The following is a 22,876-nucleotide window of genomic DNA, read 5'->3' as shown; positions in this document are numbered from 1 at the left end:
GATGAACATGAAAGTGAAGTTGAACATCTCCCATGGCCTGCACAGTCACCAGATCTAAATATTATTGAGCCACTTTGGGGTGTTTTGGAGGAGCGAGTCAGGAAACGTTTTCCTCCACCAGTATCACGTAGTGACCTGGCCACTATCCTGCAAGAAGAATGGCTTAAAATCCCTCTGACCACTGTGTAGGACTCTTACCCTGCTAATTAAACCTTCACACTCTGCTCTTACTGGTGCAATGTGCAATCAATGAAGACTGGCTACCAGGCTGGTCCAATTTAGCCATGAAACCTCCCACACTAAAATGACAGGTGTTTCAGTTTCATTGTCCAACCCCTGTATATGTCATTCCCAAGACGAATTGACGCTGTATTGGCCGCAAAAGGAGGCCCTACACCATACTAATAAATTATTGTGGTCTAAAACCAGGTGTTTCACTTTCATTGTCCAACCCCTGTATTTCTTACAAGGATCACATGCTGAAACACCAGGGAGCGCTATTTCCCATAAATACCTTATTTATTTATTTATTTCTTTCTTTCTTTCTTTCTATATACTATTTCAATCATTCACACATAGGCATTTGCCTAGTAACCGCTGCTAACATGTGGCAGAGCTGCATACAATGAGCAGACATTTTTGCTTTCGCAATACATGCGTTTGAAAATGCCTTTTTTTTGTTTTAGGAAGGGGCTGGTATGAATGAAATTTTGCAGTGTGAGTCAATTTGCGGTTTTGAGTACATTTAACACAAATCAACACATTGAAATGTACTAAAAATGACATACACTGTACAGTTAAACACAGCAAGAGTTTTACAGTCTATAACCTAACCTACATACATAACAAATCACTGTGGATTAAAAAATTGTTTATCATAGAGATTTGTATTTTAAAAAAGTCACAAGTGTGACTTTCCTGAAGAAGAAAAAAAGAACTTCTTGACAAGGAAAATGGTCAGTGTTTCAGATCTTTTCATTTTGATTGTGTTGCAATCTTCTGACCTAATAATTAGCCCTGGAAGCCTAATAGCTGACTGGAAATTAACCAAAATTTCACATATAAATAAGTATATTTGAACAAAATGAGATAAATGAATTCCGGGTAAGGGTAAAAAACCTCGAATTCATTAATTTGACAGAAAGCAATTTCCTCTATATTTTGTAACAAGCAGATGTTGCAGTTGGTAGCACTGTTGCCTGGCAGCAAGAAGGTGTTGGGTTCAAACTGGCCTGGGGTCTTTCTGCTAGGAGTTTGCATGTACTCCCTGTTCGTGCTTGGGTTCTCTGGGTATTCCAGCTTCCTCCCACACTCCAAAAACATGCCTGTTAGTTTCATTAATTCTCTCTAAATTGTTCTTTGGTATAAGTGTTTGCGTACATAGACGTGTGTTTTTGGGTTAGGGTTATTAGGGCATTGATGTTTGGACTCATCCAAGCGGAGTTTTCTTTTTTGTTTAGAATTCCCACCGTCTTCAAACGCACCAGGCAGTATGGTAGGTGAGGCAGGTTTGTTGACTCAGTTGGAGCTCGGGATTGCCCAGAGCAGTCGCTGACTAAGTAGGTAGTGTCATAGTTCGAGCTGCCTTTTCGGAAATATTGCAGTTATGTAGTTATATGTACAAGCACTGTTCGAGCTTAAGAAGATGTCTGCTGGCAAACGGATTTCGCGTGACCGCTGCAGTTTATGAACAAGCCCGGTGTTAGTTAGCATTAGCTTAAATTAGAAGATTGACGAGATAAACGTTTGAAGTTCCCCTGTAAGGGTGAGATGGCTAAAGCTAGGCTGACCAGAGGTAGCTTCAGTCAGCTGTAGTCAGCTGGCGAGCCGTTTGAGAGATGGATTTACTAATCGTTCTGCAAGGATTCAGACCGTAACTAAATCAGCGAGTTTATCCGGTGAGCGACAACAGAAAGCAGCGGTATCTCGGCGCTGCTGTGAAGCTCTCTTGTCCAGGCTTCGCTGCTGGCCTTGGAAGTTAGCAGACGGCTAATAGCTGCACGTCTGGCTATCCACCAGGGTAAGGGTACACTCACTCATTAATATTACTTTGGCAGCTTCATTGTTGTTTATTCTTAAACGTGTATAACTCTGAACCTCACGGATCGATTAGAGCTGCAATTTATTTACATATATAATTAACAGTAGCATTTAACGGTGGCTGAATGAGGTTGCTAGCGACAAGTTGGAGTCAGCAAAGATCACGGCCTTGATGAGTTTTAAAGCAAGTTTTTATTCTATTACTGGTCTGCTGTGTTTAAGCGTCATTATCGTTCTGAAGGCAGCTTTAAGTCTGCTATATCAACAGGTAGCCTCTAGAAAATACTTAAGTGTTGAAAAGGTATATTACCTGTTACTTTAAAGCATTGCAGCGATAAAATAGCCGGCTTGTAGCACAACTTTCAGGATGGAAAGTATATATTAAATCCATTAGTTGTGTTTAGGCATATCTTGTCTGATATGTTGTGATTAAAATGCATTACTGGAGAAGCATTTTATTTAAGCTGCATGTAATGATTGGAGCAGTTGTTTTGGGAAAATATTTGGCATTTGAATGTCACACATATTAGAATTGAGATCCTGAACTATACTTTTGTCACAACCAATACGAAATGAAAGTATTGGATTCGTTTTAAATGATTTTTTTTTTTTTTTGTATTTGTTTTCAGTAGTATTTATTTTGAAATTAACTTAAAAGACCTGGCCTTTGAAATTGAATAGAATAATGAAACCATTCAATCAGAAAGAACCTCAGATTTACACAAACTTTCCATCCTAAGTTTTTTTTTTTGTTTGGATTTCTGATTTGCTTTTGAGTCTATTTTTTGATTTAAAAATGCAAAACCTTGTCCTTTTAATATTGGTGGTGTTTTACTAGGCAGTTATGCATAGTGCATGCTGTTATTTTGGTCAGTTCTTAGTAGAACAGCAGACTATTATCTAATCCATTAGTTAACATATCCTCTTTTTATACTTCTGTGAAAAATGTAGTTACAATGTGTGTAAGACAAATCTTAAGACTTGTGAAGTACACGTAATATGGAAATGCTTCTTTGTTTTAGTGGCCTTGTTTTCTTTTTAAGATTATCTATGCACTTGTTGGTGACTTTAATAACAAAAGTGCTCGGTTTTGGCTTCTCTTTAAAAAGAAATGTACCATTTTTACTGGAACATACAGAGCTTTATTCTGTTGATCAGGTTTACAAAATGAAACTGAACTGATTAAGGTTATCTCTCCCCATTCAAATAAAACAATTTTTTTTTTGTGTTTTGTTTTAATGTATGCACATGAAGGGAGTTTATAACACTAACAGAGATTGTAAAGATGACTCCTTATCATATATATGTACAGTTTAAGCAGATACAACAAAATATGTGCAGATCTTTCGCAGTATTTGGCTTACGTGTTGGAAAATCCATCTTTCATTTGTTCCTTGACCCAAAACCTTGTCTGCAAAAGAAGCAGATTTCCAAAGTCTACTTTTGTTTCATGTTTTCTCCACATTCTCTAGTAAAAATTGGGTTTAGGATAAAATGGGAAACATCTAAACACTGATTCATTCTTCATCTTAGTCTCATGTAATGAGCAGCACCATTTAATTATTCAGAAAATTTGAAGCAAGGTCAGATGTTTTTCACAGATGTTATGGATAATCCAGTACAATAAAATAATTAATTATTGAAAAAAAAATATGTATTCAGAATTTCACAAAATGATAAAATGGTGGGATAAAAATCTCAATGCTCCACTTAGAAAAAAAACCCATGACTGTGTTTCATAACTGTCACTCATGGTATTAGATTTACAGATTGTATAACCTTTTTCTAGGCAATGGTTTCTCTGTGCTGCAGCTTTATGCAACATTTTCCAGCATTGCAACATTTCATATCATGTAGCCTCTACATGATATTAAATTAATATGTAGGCCAAGTGGCAGTTATCAATCCAGTCTCGTTTTCTTATCACCGTTTAGGTGCATGCTGCTGATGGCTTCTCTGTTAGCTATGGGCACTGTGACCGACGCATGCCCCACGGTGCACCAAAACGGGACTGCCCATCGAGAATCTTCAGACGCAAGACCAGCTGCTCCTGTTCTAAGGCTTCATTTCTACCACAGTAGCCAGGGGGCAGCCGACAGCAGCTTTCTCAGCTACCCACCTGGGGAGTATGTGGCTGAGGAGCTGTGTATAGATACAGCCAAGGCGTGCTGTGAGTACTCCAAACTGTGTGGACCCGCATAAAGCATTCAATTTGTGAAGAGTTTTGTAACTTTCAGTACATGAAATTAATTTTTTTGCTCAGATATTGTCTTAAGTCTGTTTAAGTATATACAAAAATATGGAAGCTTAGCTTTTCTTGTTGTTTTTTTGTAGAAGTGCAAATGTGGCACTACTTCTCCATTGTAGGGCTGTCCTGGGGGGGTTGGGGGACAGGGACTTAGTTTACCTGCATCTCATGTGTTTAAGGATAAACCAAAACACACCTGACATTTTAGATAATCGTTACTGACCGTTTTTTCACCTGTATTGGTACTTAAAACAAAGAGTTTTCTTCTGCATGTCTGGACGAATATTCCAGTTTGACTCAAAGCATCTCATTGAATTGGACCCCTACAGAAGCTGTGGTCTGCTTGATTATTTGATCTTACATTATGAATTGTTGTACAGTTTTACCAATAAATGTTGTGGTTTCCTGTTTTTTTTTTGGTTTTTTTCAACACTCCAGGTATATCACCTCTGTACTACAGCCTTTTTAGCCTTTATCGCGCGAGAGACAACATGTGGTTTGCTCCAAACCACATCTTCCAGCTTGATGAGTCGTCCTCTGAAGATCTGTTTTTCAGAATACGGTAGCACACTTTATTTACATTCGCTTGTCCTTGTAATAGTTTTTCCATGTTCCCTGACTATCATTGTCTCATAATTGTATTGCTCACTGCAGGTACTACTTCCCTGGCTGGTACTGTAGTGGTGTATCACGGGCATATCGATATGGGGTCAAAAAGGGGTCAGAAAGTCCTGTCCTTGATGATTATGTAATGTCCTACCTCTTTTCTCAGGTAAGTGCCTCTGTAGAACAATTTATATTACATAAACTGTTAAACGAGTGCTTTCTATACAAGTTAAACAAATATATGCAGGAGCATGGAATGTTGTCCTATAGTCCAGGATTGTAGATTTAGCTTGAAAAAACAAGCAGTACAACTTATTCAAAATGTCATCGGTAACAATAGTTGCTTCACAGCTTTACATTTAGTTTAGCAGATAAGTATCCAGTTAATACAGTAAAAACATTTGGTTTGCTTCTTTGCTTTTGGATTCTACGGTGTTGCAACCCTTTGGGCTGTATAAAATTTAAACTAGAGAATTATCTGTTACTTGACTTGGACTCAGGAACCTCAGCTTCTACAATAATTGTTGATACTTTCTTGGAAAAAGTACCTTAGTTGGTCCAAAAGCTGAACACATTACAGTCAAATCTCAACTGTTTGTTGTATTCTAAACTTACTTTGTTTGGCCATTGTCCAAATACGTCACTGTTTCCTGTTTTTGTTTGAGACAATTAAGACATTTAGCTCATACAGGAATTGGGCAAACAGTTATTTCCAGGGAGTGTCGGTAAATGATGAAGCAGAGCAGGAAGCCTCTCAAGGCTTGATCTTACACGCATCAAATGTAACTTTGCTTTGGCATTAGGTTGTGAGACCTTATGCTCAGGTTCCCTAAAATATAGATTTCATTATCATAAATTGCAGGTGTCAAAACAAACATTTTTGCCCGAGTATAATATGCACTTTAAAGATAAACCAGCAGAACCTTTACTGGCCAATGCCATTTTTTTTTTTTTTTAGTTTGATAGCTGACCTGTGGGTTCTGATTCTCTGGCGATAACACATACAGACTCACTTGTGGAAATGTTGTTTTTAATTGAACAACTTTGTTTATACTTTGTTTACCCAGGAAAATCATCGTTAAGATTAAAATCTTTTTTTTTTTTTCTAAAGAGAGCTAGGCACAGAGACAAACGTAACAACATAAACCATAATATAAACAACATTCTCTGATACAAGTAGTAGTTTTAAATCCAATCCACTAATTTAAACCCATTTTTGCATCAGAGCATATATCCCTGACAGTTTTACTAAACTTAGCTTCAAAGAAAAGGCTGTTTGTTAATACATTTATACAGAAAGAAGAAAAACGTTTTTTTGCTTTGGTACATTTAATGAACAGGAGGGGTAAAAATGTGTTTGGCTTATTAAACAAGGTAAGACTGGCAGATTTTGAATACTGACTTTACAAACCTGGGGTCCTGAATATGATCCGCTTGGTTGCCCATGGGACAAAAATCAGTTGAGCGTGTTTGTTTCTTCACATGTCTTTGACCTATGCAACGACATGGGTGTTTTTCTGTGTGTACAACACGCAGAATGAACACTGTGGGAGGTAATTCCCCATCCGCCGCCTGTTGCCCCTACTCTTTCTGGCTGCAGCTAAGACTAAAGAGACTTAAAACCTAGCCTTGATGCATGCTGTTCAGAAAGGGCATATTTCTCTCTGTTGAACTAGCTACCACCATGTCAGATTTATTGAACTGTAAGTTTTGTAGGTGAAGATCTACTTCTACTTGGCCAAAATATTACTAGTGAGGCATTTTGCCTTAAGCAATGCGACAATCGCTGGTATTTTTTTCAAAGCATCAACACAGCAAATGAGCTGAGAGCACTTTCTCACCAGAACTGTTTGGTCGGCTTGGAAAAAAATTAATGTCTGGTTCGCAGGTAAACATCTTTATAGTTTGGTTCAAGCCACCAATAACACTAAAGTTGACCTCTGCATAAACGTTAGGAGTGTGTGATGTTGTGGAATGGATTTTTCTTTAACTCAGTTAGTCTCTGTTGGCAGAATATTTGTCGTTTTCTCTCAGGCTACCGTTATAATGTGCAAAACATAACAAAAATGGCAATATTTCAATAAAAAACAGCCATTAAGTGCAGATGTTCAAAAAATGGACTAAAGCTGACCTCCTTATGGGCTGAATTATGTGGATTTAAGTCTGTGGAAAGCTACCATGAGAGTCTAAAAGTAAAGATATTTTTTGGAGGTTGTGATGTAATTATTACTTTGTGGATACAGCAGATTGAAACAAAGGCAGTCGTTTGGTTTCTTGTGCTAAACCTTTTATTTCTTACAAAAGGCATTTTTACACACCAGCATCCTGACTGAATAAATTTATATTTGAATGTTATAGGAACAAATTACACTGTAATCTGATTAAAATAAGAGATTTTATTTAAAATAAACATGAATAAATTTATTTCTTTCAACCTAAGTAGGGGCTAAGCTTCCTTGTTTGTGATGAAAGCAAGTTTATACTCGTTACAAAAGGTTTGTGTTTGCATTTGAACTTAAAAAGAAAAACAAACAAGCATAAATGAAAGCAGGAGCTTTTATTAATTATAACTGTTTCTTTAAAAAAAAAAACACTCCACATTCCCTGCAAAAATATTTTAATCAATTGGTTTATTATCCTTGTGTTAGGAGTTACACCCTCAGTCTGAAATCAAGACCAGTGTAGGTGTGAAAACTGAGACAGGGATGGAGAATCCATTACCCTTTAATTCTGGTCTGTTTAGTGTTCACAATGGCCTATTAAAGCTGAAACAAGAGTTGCAAATGTGTCGTCACCTAAACTGATAGAAGGCTCGTTCATTGGTGAGGTGTGGTTAGCATCCAACCTACAGCTTCATGTGGGCCTGCAGGGGAAACATAAAAATAAAGTGTGTTGTAGTGACTGCAAGCACGTCATGATGTTCCTCCTACCAACAGTCATTTATTCTCTCCTGAGGTCAAAAAGGTCTTAAAAGGCTGCAGAGAAATCGTTTTAAGGACTTGGTAGAAATGTTCATGAATAAATAAGAGCTTGAGTAAAAACCCAACATGGTGGTAGAACTGATTATCAAATAAAGACATTAAATATCCAAATTCATCACACTTTACATAGCTTCAGTCAACAGCAGTTGCTGTAACCATAATAATAGCATCAGCTTATGTGGAAGCCAAATGTGACAAATATTTTATGCAGTCCTGGTTTTGATTTTGATACATTTTGGTTACTTGTGAATTCAATTAAATCTTCTTTATATACAAAATTACTTGCACAGTATTCAAAAGTGTAAAATTTGTTATAATTTGTCCAGGTCAGAATAATTATAGGGGGAAAAGATGAATGCTCACAGAGTGTTTCCTTTCTACAGCATACAGTTTTTGGATTTTTAACAGAAATAGATTTGCCTATAAAGCGCAGGACTTTTACATTGTTTTTATATACAGTAAATGGAGAACTCCAAGCACCCTAAACGAGAAAGTTCACCCTTAACAAGAACTAGTACCACGTTCAGTTCACACAGGGTGAACCTAAATAAATTAATATTAATAGTTCACCTAAAATCACTGTTGCTTTGATAGCTGCCTTCAGGTCTTCTGTCCTGTTGGGTCTGATGTCTCTCAACCTCCTCTTGATAATTCTCCAAAGATTCTTTATGGGGTTAAAGTTAGGCCAGTTTGCTGGTCAATCAAGCACAGTAACACCATGGTCATTGAACCAGCTTTTGGTACCTTTGTCATAGTTGGCAAGTCCCAAGTCCTGCTGGAAAATGAAATGAGCATATCCATAAAGCTTTTTAGCAGAAGGAAGCATGAACTTCTTTAATATCTCCTGGTAGATTGCTGTTGTGACTGTGGACTTTAGAAAACACGGTGGACCAACATCAGTAGGTGACATGGTACTTCAATTTATCACCGACTGTAGAAACGTTACACTGGACTTCAAATAATGTGGATTCTGCACCTCGCTGCTCTTCCTTCAGACTCTGGGACATTGATTTCCAAATGAAATTCAAACTCTACTTTCATCTGAAAAGAGAACTTTGGACTTCTGAGCATCAGTCCAGTTCTTTCTCTCCTTAGCCTAGTTAAGACGCTTGTAGCCCATGTATAGGATTCCCCCAAGTTCTTGAAAGGATTTTGCTTGACAATCCTCTCGAGGCTGCTGTTATCCCTGATACTGGTGCAGCTGTGCCTACCACATTTTTTCCTTCCACTCAACTATGAATATGCTTAGATCCAACACTCTGTAAATAATCAGCTTATTTAGTAATGCCTGACTGGACCTCTCTCAAGTCAGCAGTCTCCCCCATGATTGTATAGCCTACTGACTCAAACTAAGAGATCATTTAGAGGCTCAGGAAACATTTGCAGGTGTTTTGAGTGAACTACCTGATAAGGGTGCAGAATGAGTTTCCAATATTTAACTTTATTGCAATATTATAGTTTGCCAAGACACTGAGTTTCAGATTTTCATTGTCTGTAAGCTATAATCACAAAGATTACAAGAAATAAACTCTTGTAGCCTATTGAATATTTCATCTCATGGTGTTGGCAGCCTGGTGTTTGCCAATTTTATCAAATGTATTAAAATTTTTTCTTATTTACTTATGCGTTCTCTTTCTTTCTCGTCTGCTAATATGGCCAAATTCTCAGTAAAGCTGCTCTCATTTATATATTTTCATGGTGTAGTTTTCAGAAAGCACTGAGTGAAATTCTGACTGAAATGGGGGCAATAAGGATGTTTTAATTGGAGCCATTTTCAGTACACTGCAGTGTTGGTGATCCTGTTTGCTAAAATCATGATTAAACTAATACTGAAACAATTAATCAGATGAATCATGATTAATCAATTACTAAAATAACCGTCAACTAATTTAATAACAGTTAACTTGAATATACAGACTCTAAAACATGCCATTTGGTGAAAGAACAACCCACTCAGAGCAGTAATTAGGCCGATATTGTGTGAAAAATATAACCATTTTGCATTTAAAATGAAAAATCTTATTTGTCTGTAAATATGCTCTATCCAAAACTCCTCAAGTGGCATAGCTTTAGCTTCACCTGGTTCATTTTCTGTAACAATTATCCTATCATCTTTTGCTATCCGATTATTAATTGATTATTCAAAAACAAATTGTCGACACATTAACCAATTAGCAAAATAATTGTCAGTTGCAGCACTAGATTAAACACACTAAGCTAGATTTGCCTGCAGAATGGTTGAAGAGAAAAGTTTGAATGCATTAATCTGCAGGTTCTTTCCTCTGGTTATCTCCCTCCCTGCCAGCAGCAGGTTTCCACTCAGTAACAACAGTAATGGAGCGCAGAAATACCTAGAACTATACAACATTTGGCAAATTTATCATTATTGTGATATCGCTGTATGCATTATGCTTATTGCGAAAAACTACCTGGACTGCAATTATGTTAGTTTGAACTACCATGCATTACCGTGCATGCTTGTAATATATTTATCCTTCCACTTGATTAGTTTATTGTAAAAAGTATTTGAAGTTAAAGAGGTGGTAACTTGGTCAAGTCTTCAGATGTTTCCCAGAAGCAAATTTTACAGTACAACCTTGTTCTTGAGATAGAAATGTTACATTTAATTTTTTTACGGGAGCTGGATACCCTACTCATTATTTGGGATCTATAGTATGTTTACTGTAAAACTATGGTTGTTTTGGGCTTTGTGAAATTATAGAACTGTGAATTATAGATCGAAACATTTTGACAATATCTGTGATAAGACACTAATGAAAGTGTAAATCTCAAAGCAGAAAGACATTACAGTTTTTTGTTTAGTCAAATTTTAGGTATTTTGCCAATGAAAATATACAGAATGAATTAATATTTTGGTAGGCCTGTTCACTGTAACATGCATTAAGTACAAGGAGAAGCGTTTAGCTGTGTTTCTCTGTCACTACTGTGTGCAGTGGAGGAATGACTTTGTCAATGGAGTGGTGAAGATTTCCAGCTCTCATGAGTCACAGGAAGAGTGCCTTGGTATGGCTGTGCTGGACATGACGAGGACAGCTAAGGAAAGACAGATGTCCCCTTTAGACATCTACCACCATACAAGGTACTTCAAAAACAAAAAGCTGCTCTTGATTTCCTTCTCTTTATGAAACATTTTATTTTCCAATTGTAATGCAAACCTGCATGGAAACACCTTTTCCATTCATTGTGTATTTTTCTTTGGTTACAATGTCCTTTATACATTTTGAATTTTAAGAGTTTAAGACAAACGTTGATTCAAATCTGTTGAATCTCTTCTAGTTACAAGTCCTTCTTACCGAAGGATATGAGAAATCAGATCCAGGATTGTAGTTTTTTAACCCGTAAGAGGATCCGCTTCCGCTTTAAGCGCTTCATCCAGCAGTTCAGTCAGTGTCGGACCACGGTCCGCGATCTGAAGCTCAAGTACCTTATCAGCATCGAGTCACTGGAGAAAGCCTTCTACACAGAAACCTTTGAGGTTAAAGAACCAGCTAGCGGACAGCTCATCATTCTGGTTGCAGCAGACACTGGGATACAGTGGTGTCGAGAGAAATTAAAAGATTCTGATGAGGTTTGTACCCACCATTAGGTTTCTTTTTCTAATTCACGGTGCAGAATAACTTGAATGGAACACGAAGAGGCCTGTATTGACTTTGTCATGAATATACAAACGCAGTACCTTGGAAAAGTATTCATACCCCTTAAACTTTTTCACATTTTGTCATGTTACATCTGCAAACCTCAGTGTATTTACATGTCATGGATCACGAAGAACACCCAAAGGTTTCAGTCTTTAGGTTTGTAAACTGGTTGAGCCATATCTAAAAAGACTTGAAGCTGTAATTGCTGCAAAAGGTGGTTCTACAAAAGAATTACTAAGCAGTGCTGGATAAAAAGGCCCACCACAATTGTTCCAGACCTTTGTTTTGTTGAAAATACTTTTAAAAAATATGTATTTTTTTCCCCCTCGATTCATAATGTGAATTGCAGTAGTTTGCATTAGCCAATCTTGTAAATTGCATATAAAGTACTACATTGAAATATGTGGTTGTAACTTGACAAGATGTGTTAAAAAGTTGAATACTTTTACAAGGCGCTTTAAAATATACAAATAAATACCTGTGTTAAAACCCAGAAAGATACTGTCATATATCAATAAAAAAAATAACATGAAGACCAAACAAACGGCTAAATTACTCTGAAAGATGTCTTTATTTCATAATGTCTGTTGTTTTCTGTAATAGTGTCTTTATGTTGTTTGTTTAGGAGCTGCAGACATTATGCGACTTCCCTGATATCACTGACATCAGCATCAAACAGGCCAGCAAAGATGGCGCGACAGAGAGCCGGTTGGTCACCATCAATAAGCAAGATGGGAAGAATCTGGTAATTTCTCTACATAAATCTGTTGTGTCTTCGAGAGTGAAACCTTAGCTGGATTTCATGATGTCTCACAGAATCAAGTAGATGTTGACTGTCCTGGGCTTTTTTTTTTTTTTCAGGAGCTGGAGTTTCCAAATCTGTTTGAAGCCCTCTCCTTTGCGTCTCTCATTGACGGTTACTATCGACTGACCACAGATGCACATCACTACCTTTGTAAGGAGGTGGCACCTCCCAGGCTTGTTGAGGCCATATCTTGTCATTGCCATGGCCCCATTTCGTAAGTATTATGTTTCAGCAGTTGATATATGTAATATGTATTCAGATATAGCAGTTATTGTTTTAAACAAACACCTACAACCTATCTGCTAATTTTGCGTTTGCAAGGCACAAATATTTAGAGCTTTTTAACATTTTCGTATTTTTTCATGTAAAAGCTACAAATTTTATTGTATTATGATATGAGTTAGACCCATTGGGTGTAATTCTGAAGTGAAAGAAAAATTATACATGGTTTTCAACATTTTTATTTTTACAAAATTTGAAAGCTGTAGCATGGATTTGGATTAAGTTTCTGTGCGTCAGATCTTTGTAGGACCATCTTTTACTGCAATTACAGCTTCAAGACCTTTTGGGTAGTCAGATTTTCTTTTGCTCATCCGACTTTGCAGAACAGCTAACGCTCAGTCCGATTGGATGTGAACAGCAATTTTCAAGTCCATTTATTGAAATGAAGTCTGTACTTTTACTAAGCCTTTCCAAAACATAAATATGCTTTGACTTGAACCTTTCCAGAGTACCTCTGGATGTATGTTAAGTCTCTGGTCTTGCTGTAAGAAGAACCTCCACTTCAGTCTCAAGTCTTTTGCAGCGTTGAAAAGTTTTTTTTCTAGGATTAGAAAGATTTATCCATCTTTCCATCAACTTCGACCACCTTCCCTGTTCCAGAGCCGTCCCCACTGCATGATGCTGCCGCCGCCATGCATCACGGTGGGGCCGGTGTATTCAGGGTGGAGTGCAGTGTTATTTTTTGCCACAGATATTGTTTTGCAAATGTTACATTTTTGTCTCATCTGACAAGTGTTGGTCGAATACACACAATACCAATAATATACACTGATGCACTTGGTTGCAATGTGACAAAATTTGAAAAAGCTCAAGAAGTATGAATAATACAGTTACTCTCTTTTGAATAATGGGGTGATCCCACATACAGCCTTATATCCCTTAGAATCAGAATCAGAAAGGCTTTATTGCCAAGTACGTTTTTGGACATACAAGGAATTTGTTTTGGCGTAGTCGGTGCAATACAATACAAATTAAACAGTATAAACATATCTACAATATAATATAAATATATGTGCACAGTTTTAAGTGAGTGAGAGTAAGTATAGAGCAGTATAAGATGCAAGAGCAATACAACAGTGCAGGTAATCATTGTGCAAGTATGACAGTGCAAGTACAGCAGGAGTCCAAGCTGAGCGTTAATGTAACGCATAGAGTTACAGGTTACAAGTGTCCTGTCAGCAAAAAAAAGGGGGGGTGTGGGGGAAAGGGAGAATGTCAAGGTGGTTTCCGGGCTTTGTTAACCAGGCTGGTGGCAGATGGGAAAAAACTGTTCTTGTGGCGTGAGGTTTTGGTCCGGATGGACCGCAGCCTCCTGCCAGAGGGGAGAGTTTCAAAGAGTCTGTGACCGGGGTGGGAGGGATCAGCCAGAATCTTCCCTGCCCGCTTCAGGGTCCTGGAGGTGTACAGTTCCTGGAGCGACAGTAGACTGCAGCCAATCACCTTCTCAGCAGACCAAATGACACGCTGCAGCCTGCCCTTATCCTTGGCTGTAGCAGCGGCGTACCAGATGGTGATGGAGGAGGTGAGGATGGACTCAATGATGGCTGTGTAGAAGTGCACCATCATAGTCTTTGGCAGGTTGAATTTCTTCAGCTGCCGCAGGAAGAACATCCTCTGCTGGGCTTTCTTGATGAGGGAGCTGATGTTTGGCTCCCACTTGAGATCCTGGGAGATGATGGTTCCCAGGAAGCGGAAAGATTCCACAGTGTCAATTGTGGAGTCACAGAGGGTGATGGGGGCAGGTGGGGCTGGGTTCTGCCTGAAGTCCACAACCATCTCCACTGTCTTTAGAGCGTTGAGCTCAAGGTTGTTCTGGCTGCACCCGTCCAACAGATGGTCTGCCTCCCATCTGTACGCGGACTCGTCACCATCAGAGATGAGTCCGATCAGGGTGGTGTCGTCCGCAAACTTCAGAAGCTTGACAGACTGGTGACTGGAGGTGCAGCTGTTGGTGTACAGGGAGAAGAGCAGAGGAGAGAGAACACAGCCTTGGGGGGAACCGGTGCTGATGGTCAGGGAGTCAGAGACGTGCTTCCCCAGCCTCACGCGCTGCTTCCTGTCAGACAGGAAGTCAGTTATCCACCTACAGGTGGAGTCGGGCACACTCAGCTGGGAGAGTTTCTCCTGTAGCAGAGCTGGGACGATGGTGTTGAAGGCAGAGCTGAAATCCACAAACAGGATCCTGGCGTAGGTTCCTGTGGAGTCCAGGTGCCGGAGGATGAAGTGAAGGGCTAGGTTGATTGCATCGTCTACAGACCTGTTGGCTCTGTAGGCAAACTGCAGGGGGTCCAGGAGGGGGTCGGTGATGTCTTTTAGGTGTGAGAGCACAAGGCGCTCAAAGGACTTCATCACCACAGAGGTCAGGGCGACGGGTCTGAAGTCATTAAGCCCTGTGGTCCTTGGCTTCTTGGGAACAGGGACGATGGTGGAGGACTTGAAGCAGGCTGGCACATGACATGTCTCCAGTGAGGTGTTAAAAATGTCTGTGAAGACTGGAGACAGCTGATCAGCGCAGTGCTTCAGGCTGGCTGGTGAGACAGAATCCAGACCAGCAGCTTTCCGGGGGTTCTGTCTCCTGAAGAGTTTGTTGACGTCCCTCTCCTGGATGGAAAGAGCCGTCCTCGGCGTGGGTAGGGGGCTGGTGGGGGGGAACTTCAGGGTGGGGGTTGGAGGTGCCAAGGCCCCTCTTGAGGTTGGGGAGGTGGGGGTGGTGGATTGTGGCTGCAGCTGTTGGGGGGCGTCGTGGGAGATGGTTGCAGGACTGTCCCTTTGTCTTTCAAAGCGGCAGTAGAACTCGTTCAGGTCGTTGGCGAGGCGTTGGTCGTTGATGGAGTGGGGGGCTTTCGGCTTGTAGTTGGTGATTTGCTTGAGCCCTTTCCAGACAGACGCAGAGTCGTTGGCTGAGAACTGGTTTTGGAGCTTCTCAGAGTACAGTCGTTTGGCCTCTTTCACTGCCTTGCCAAACTTGTACTTCGCCTCTCTGTATATGTCTTTGTCCCCACTCCTGAAGGCCTTTTCCTTATCCAGTCTTAACCTTCTGAGTTTAGCTGTGAACCAGGGTTTGTCGTTGTTGTAACTCACCCTGGTGCATGATGGTACACAGCTGTCCTCACAGAAGCTGATGTAGGAAGTCACAGCCTCTGTGTACTCGTCCAGACTGTTGGTAGTAGTCCTGAATACACCCAGTCTGTGCAGCCTAAACACGCCTGGAGATTCTCCACAGCCTCACTGCTCCACTTCCTTGTCGTCCTCACAACAGGTTTGCAGAGCTTTAGTTTCTGCCTGTATGCAGGAATCAGGTGGACCATGATGTGGTCGGATTGGCCCAGTGCAGCACGTGGGACGGCGTGATAAGCGTCTCTGATGGTGGTGTAACAGTGATCCAGAATGTTGTCCTCTCTGGTCGGACATTTTATAAACTGTCTATATTTGGGGAGTTCGTGGGTGAGATTACCTTTGTTAAAGTCACCAGCGACGATTACTAAGGAGTCCGGGTTGGTCCGCTCCACACTCAGTATCTGGTCGGCGAGCATGCGCTGTGCGACCTGCACGTTAGCTTGCGGCGGGATGTAAACACCGACCAGGATGAACGAAGCGAACTCACGGGGGGAATAGAAAGGGTTAGGGTTTATGATGAAGGATTCCAGGTCTGGAGAACAGTGCTGCTGAATCACTGTCACGTCGTTGCACCAACCACTGTTGAGGTAAAAACAGATTCCTCCACCTTTCGCTTTGCCGGAGAGTTCCGTGTCTCTGTCCGCTCTGTAGAGCTGGAATCCTGCCAGCTGCAGCGCAGAGTCCGGTATTAATCCACACAGCCACGTCTCCGTGAAGCACAAAACTGCCGATGAATAAAAGTCCCTGTTTTTCCCCAACAGCAGTTGTAGTTCCTCAATTTTGTTGGGAAGTGAGCGCACGTTAGAGAGAAATATTCCAGGTAACGGTGTTCGTAGTCCACGCTGGCGAAGACGTACCAGCACCCCAGCCCGTTTCCCTCTCTTCCGGCGTTTCACTGCGTGAACAAAGGTGAGCGGAACCTTTGACCAGAATGTCCAAAAATTCCAGAGCAGTAGGCAGAAAAGTTGGAAATAACTCCTCTGGTGTAGTAGCCCTGATGTTCATGAGTTCTTCTCTGGTGAGAGAGCTCCGGGTACCATCACAGAAGACCGTTTTAAAGCAAAAAACAAAACAAAACAAAACAATGCGCACCAACACGCCGAGGCGACCATCTGCGGCGCCATCTTGCGCGCCAAGATGTGCTGAAGTTTAAAGCAACTTGATTTATCCTTTTTGTTTTATTTTAATGAACCCTGAATAATATATAACATAGATTATACAGCGATGGAAAAATATAAGTTTCTCTTAAGAAAGCTCGTACAATAAAATTAACCTATTTAAAACAATATGAGCTAAAAATGGAATAAGCCATTGTGATTAAATGTTGAAATCAGGTTGCAGTATAGCCCAAGTATCAGTGACTGATGTAAACAGACACTAAACTTTCCATGAACCTGGCTCCCAAGTTTCAAGTTCCAGGGCTTCCAATCGTCTTTTAAAATCTGGTATTTGCTGTGGGACCTAACAGTGTGGAGTTTACAGAAAAGAATGTATAATAATATGGGGTTAGTTTATGGGAATGTCTCTCTCTAGGCAGAATAGATTCTGAGAAGATTTTCTGATGTTTTCTGTCACAAAAGAGGAATAGTCGGTCAATGAGATGTTCTGGACTTGTTGCTGAGCTGGGTTTCTTCATGTTAAAAGGCATAGATGTATGAAACAAAAATGTTTCCTGCAGAAAAAAAACATTGCCTAGCTAAAAATTCTCATTCACTGCATGTTTCAAACCTTTTCCAAATCAAGCAAACAAAAAATCACTGGGTGTATTCTCTGCTAGTTGGTAAGACCTTTTTTCAGTTTTCGCTTTTGATTTATTTTATTTTTATTTTTTTGCAGGATGGAGTTTGCCGTCAGCCGTCTTCAGAAGTGTGGAAACAAGCGGGGATTGTACATTTTGAGATTTAGCCCAAAAGACTTTAATAAGTATTTTCTAACATTCCCGGTGGAGGTGAGTTTTTGTTTTACTTTCTACAGCAGTATGACTCAAAGTGAAATTATTAAATAAAACGTTGTGTTCCTAAAATTTGTTCTAGAGCTGTTTGTCTTTGACGTGTATTTTGTCATTTATCCATTGTACTTCTACCCCCTCTGTCTTGTTTGCTCTCAGTGTGTGGGAATTATGTTGTTAGTGATGCCAGAACAACCATTTGTTATGCAATACATTGCAAAGGCAGAGCAACAATAATAAGATTCTTGTAATTATTTTCTCCTTAATTAATGGGTTTTCGCAATAATCGTGTTGGGAAACCTTTTTAAGTCTAGAGCAACAGACTTTATATCAAACATTTTATTTTAGACTTAAGTAAAACAAATACATTTTCATCTCATTACTTTAATCTCTACATGAAGCCCAGAAAGCATCATTAGATTTTTAATGCAGATTGAAACACTAAATAATGGCAACTATTTTTTAAGTACAAAGACGTTTTTGGCCATCTGCGTTCATCGCCATCCTGCTGATGGTCTTGTAATCATCATCTGCTTCAGCTGTCTTTTTAATCCTGTTTGATACTATGACATAAAATCCTGCATAATCACAGATTAAAAAAATATACAGCTAACATTCTTATGAACTTCATAGTTTTTTTTTTCTCTGTTAAACTGATTGATTGAATTGATGTGAACCTTAAAATGATGTCGTGTTCCTGAAGATTCCCTGACTGAAGCAGTAAATCTGTGGATCTGCGCTGTCTGAGCTCTGCTTTGTGTCTGCTAGATGTTTGATATGGTGGACTACAAGCACTGCCAGATCACTAGGTCTGCTACTGGTGAGTTTAACCTCAGTGGAACCAAGCGAAACTTCAGCACCCTGCAGGAGCTGCTCAGCTGCTACCAAAAAGAAACCGTGCGCTCAGACAACATCATTTTCCAGTTCAGCAAGTGCTGTCCTCCTCAGTCCAAAGGTAAACCCGCTACATTTTTAAGTAACCTTTGAAGTAAAGGTTGGGCAATATGGCAAAGGTATCATTGCTAGATTTTACATGGAAATCATTAAATTAATGATTTCCATATGCATAAACAGACCCTAATAAAAGAAACCTGCAACAGAGCATTTATGCCAAATGACATTTCTAAACAGCTTTTAATCAGTTTGTACACCTTTGTGTACTTGTGTCAGACACAGCTGACATTTGAAGTACACAATGACAAGACGTCTCAGGTAAAGTGCACCCTTGCACTATTAGCTGTTCACCTTCACCATAAATATTTTCAACATAATATGAATAACAAGTGGCATAGTTTCAGCTGCACCTGTTTCAAATTCTGTGAAATATCTCCTATTAAGCACCTTTTGCTATCCACTTATTAATAGTACTCGAACTTGTCGTCTGCTACTTATCGGGGACCCGTTTGTCCTGGGCCATCCCGTGGGCTTTCTCCCAGTGGGACTTGCCTGGAACTTCTCAGGGAGGCGTCCTGGGGGCATTCGAAACGGATGCTCAAGCCACTTCAGCTGACTCGTCTCGATGTGGAGGAGTAGCAGCTCTACTCAGATCCTTCCCAGATGGCCGAGCTCCTCGCCTCATTTCTAAGGGAGAGCCCGGCCACCCTGCAGAGGAAGCTCATTTCAGCCGCTTGTATCCGGGATCTCGTTCTTTTGGTCATGACCCAAAGTTCATGCCCATAGGCGAGGGTAGGAACATAGACGACCCGTTCATTGACAGCTTTGCCGTTCTTTTCAACTCTCTTTACCACAATTATTATTTGGTTAATTAAAAAAAATATTCAACAGATGAATGGACTAGCCACATAATTGTTAGTTGCAGCCCTCAATTATTCTAATACTATACTACTATCATAACCATTTCATCTCTGCTGTATTACCACTAGTTTATGTAGTTAAAGGCAGAAAAGCAGAAGGCAGAAATATAAACAGATGCATCAAAGCAAGAGCTTAGAACAGCAATGCGTACAACGTTCCCTATTTGCAATCCTACATTTTTCTGCTCTGGCAGATTGTTTACAGTCTAATACTTCATGATCTCATATCGACATATCGCTCAACCCCAAATCGGTAGAAATTAGAATGGGATGTGTGTGGTACCATTAAATGATGCCTCAAAAAGGATAGATGTTATTAGGTTATCTGTTTTTACATTTTTTCCAGTCATTCCTAAGCAGTTTTTAATTTGCAGAGCTGAAGCATAAAAGAAAGAAAGATTGTCCAGATAGGATGATCAAGTTAGTGGGCCATCCACCAACATATAGAGCAGTTTTATAACATATATGAGTCCTTTTGTTCCTTTCATTCCGATTTGCATAATTAAATATTTTAAGGTAAATATTATAAATCATGTAAGATTAAGCAATCTTTGTCACATAATGTATATTGTTGGTGTTTTTCTTTTCCCTTTCCAGAAAAGAAAGTCACAACAGATATGAAATGCTCTTCTAATGTCATAAGATAAACAGGGATCTGTGCACAAAGTTCATCTTACACCAGAGTCTCTCCCTTTGCTTTCTTTGTTGGCTCTTTAGCCTGTTTTCTGTTGTTAGGTACAAAACTAACTTTATTAGCTCTTTTTTTTCCCCCTTTTTTAAAATTGGATCATGGCAATTGTCTTTTAAAAAAAATACTTTTCCTAAATAATATTCAAAAAGTCTTCTCGAAGCCTAAATTTGATTTGGCAGGGTGTCGGTCAGCACTAAAAAGAGCATAATTGCTAAGTTATGGATTCAGTTTTGGATCGATGTGATCCAGTTCAAGAAGCATTTAAAGAATTGGAATGTAATTTTTACATTGAAGCACAGAATAATGCGTAACAAAAAGGCCCTCTTATAAATGCTGATCAAGTATAATATTATGACCAGTTAATGGTGAACTGAACAAGGCTGAGTATCTCTCCATTGCGGTGCATGAGTGAAATATATTGGGCAGCAAGTGAACGTTTTGTACTCAGAGTTGATGTGTTGGAAGCAGGGAAAATGGGCAGGCTTGAGAATTTAAGGCAGTATGACAAGAGCCCAATTCTAACGCAAAAACAACCGAATAAGATCATCACAAATAATTTAGCTCTCGTTGGGTGTTTCAGGTCAAAAGTGGTCAGTGTCTTTCAAAAATGACTCCTGTAGAGAACTAGTGACAGGGTCAGGGTTGGCCGAAGTGTTCTCCTCTGGCTGACCCATACAGTTTGGTCAAAACTGACTGCTACTACTACTGCTGTTCTACCTCAAACGACAGAATTTGTCTATGCTGTTTGTGACAGAAACACAGTGGTTGTCCCATATCGAGCTTGATAGCTGCAGACCAGTTGGGCTGCCCATGCCAATCCCAGTCCACCGCCAAAAGCACAGACAATGGAATGTTTCCTAGGGAATCGACGCACAGGGCACCCTGCCATCCTTGTTGTGCAGAAGAAAAAGTGATTCATCTGACCAAGCTACCGTTTATCCAGTGCTCCATTTTGAAATCAATTTTACGTTATTGTGAGCAGCAGAGAAACACAATTCATGGGAAAATCACCAATAGCCAGGAACGTTTTTGAAAGTGCCTTCTTTCCTGTTTTCTTTCGTAAATTCACTGTAAGTGGTTTCCGCTGAAAGAAATGGAGTAATAGTCTACACTGTTTCCCTCCAACCTCTGACTCATGACCAGCTCTAGACTACAACTTTTTTTTTTTGTCTCAAACAACCTGCAATTTAAAAATATTTTTTTATTTTCTTTGCTATTTCCTCCAAACAGAAAAATCCTGCCTCCTTGTCTGCAGGAGCAACAAGGGTTCAGAAGTGCCCCTATCTCCATCCCTACAACGACACAACATTAGTCAGATGGTGTTTCACAAGATCAGGAAAGAAGACTTGGAATGTGTAAGCCTACTGTGCATGTTAAGATCTGTACTTCCTCATTTGTCTTTTAATTGCATAAACTCTCATTAAACCTGAAATTTGTGTGTATCTGCATCTTCATGCACTATTGATGTTTATTTGTCAGCTGGAGAGTCTTGGTCAAGGAACATTTACAAAGATCTTCAAAGGGGTCCGAAAGGAGCTGGGAGACTACGGACAAATGTATGAGACAGAAGTTGTGATGAAAGTTCTGGACCTGGCCCATAGGAATTACGCTGAGGTCTGTGGTTTTAAAGCCGTCTATTGTGTTATAGCTAAAAGGCCAACATAATAGAAGCTGCTTTTTTTTATTTTACAAACTAGGCGCACACCCACTTGCTTTGACAGCCATTCCAAAAATTTTGTGACAATCCATTTTCTTGCAATCAAAGGCAAGTGTCCTGCAACGTTTAGTCTGGTCCAACACACCTGAATCAAACGCTATAGAACGTGATGATCTGCTGAGGAGGTATTGAAGCCATTCAGGTATGTTGGATCAGGGACACATCTACAGGTCCTTCTCAAAAAATTAGCATATTGTGATGAAGTTCATTATTTTCCATAATGTCATGATGAAAATTTAACATTCATATATTTTAGATTCATTGCACACTAACTGAAATATTTCAGGTCTTTTATTGTCTTAATACGGATGATTTTGGCATACAGCTCATGAAAACCCAAAATTCCTATCTCACAAAATTAGCATATCATTAAAAGGGTCTCTAAACGAGCTATGAACCTAATCATCTGAATCAACGAGTTAACTCTAAACACCTGCAAAAGATTCCTGAGGCCTTTAAAACTCCCAGCCTGGTTCATCACTCAAAACCCCAATCATGGGTAAGACTGCCGACCTGACTGCTGTCCAGAAGGCCACTATTGACACCCTCAAGCAAGAGGGTAAGACACAGAAAGAAATTTCTGAACGAATAGGCTGTTCCCAGAGTGCTGTATCAAGGCACCTCAGTGGGAAGTCTGTGGGAAGGAAAAAGTGTGGCAGAAAACGCTGCACAACGAGAAGAGGTGACCGGACCCTGAGGAAGATTGTGGAGAAGGGCCGATTCCAGACCTTGGGGGACCTGCAGAAGCAGTGGACTGAGTCTGGAGTAGAAACATCCAGAGCCACCGTGCACAGGCGTGTGCAGGAAATGGGCTACAGGTGCCGCATTCCCCAGTCCTGGGCTACAGAGAAGCAGCACTGGACTGTTGCTCAGTGGTCCAAAGTACTTTTTTCGGATGAAAGCAAATTCTGCATGTCATTTGGAAATCAAGGTGCCAGAGTCTGGAGGAAGACTGGGGAGAAGGAAAT

At 39.9% G+C, this 22,876-nt stretch overlaps 1 protein-coding gene across 1 annotated transcript in view; it reads left to right on the top strand.

Moving 5' to 3' along the window:
• The first annotated feature begins 1,495 nt into the window (after nt 1-1,495).
• jak2b (Janus kinase 2b) overlaps nt 1,496-22,876 on the top strand; it is a 43,095-nt gene continuing 21,714 nt past the window's right edge. The window contains exons 1-12 of the mRNA XM_047382122.1: nt 1,496-2,020; nt 3,975-4,210; nt 4,727-4,850; nt 4,943-5,060; nt 10,830-10,975; nt 11,173-11,464; nt 12,160-12,279; nt 12,396-12,553; nt 17,575-17,686; nt 18,455-18,641; nt 21,422-21,546; nt 21,671-21,805. Coding sequence (XP_047238078.1) covers nt 3,979-4,210; nt 4,727-4,850; nt 4,943-5,060; nt 10,830-10,975; nt 11,173-11,464; nt 12,160-12,279; nt 12,396-12,553; nt 17,575-17,686; nt 18,455-18,641; nt 21,422-21,546; nt 21,671-21,805 — 1,749 coding nt within the window. The 5' untranslated portion in view covers nt 1,496-2,020; nt 3,975-3,978. The remainder of the gene's footprint in view (nt 2,021-3,974; nt 4,211-4,726; nt 4,851-4,942; nt 5,061-10,829; nt 10,976-11,172; nt 11,465-12,159; nt 12,280-12,395; nt 12,554-17,574; nt 17,687-18,454; nt 18,642-21,421; nt 21,547-21,670; nt 21,806-22,876) is intronic.

The sequence above is a fragment of the Girardinichthys multiradiatus genome, chromosome 12 (genome assembly GCF_021462225.1).
Source record: "Girardinichthys multiradiatus isolate DD_20200921_A chromosome 12, DD_fGirMul_XY1, whole genome shotgun sequence".
NCBI lineage: Eukaryota > Metazoa > Chordata > Actinopteri > Cyprinodontiformes > Goodeidae > Girardinichthys > Girardinichthys multiradiatus.
The sequence above is the reverse complement of the archived record's forward strand: the minus strand, read 5'-3'. Positions and strand labels throughout refer to the sequence as shown.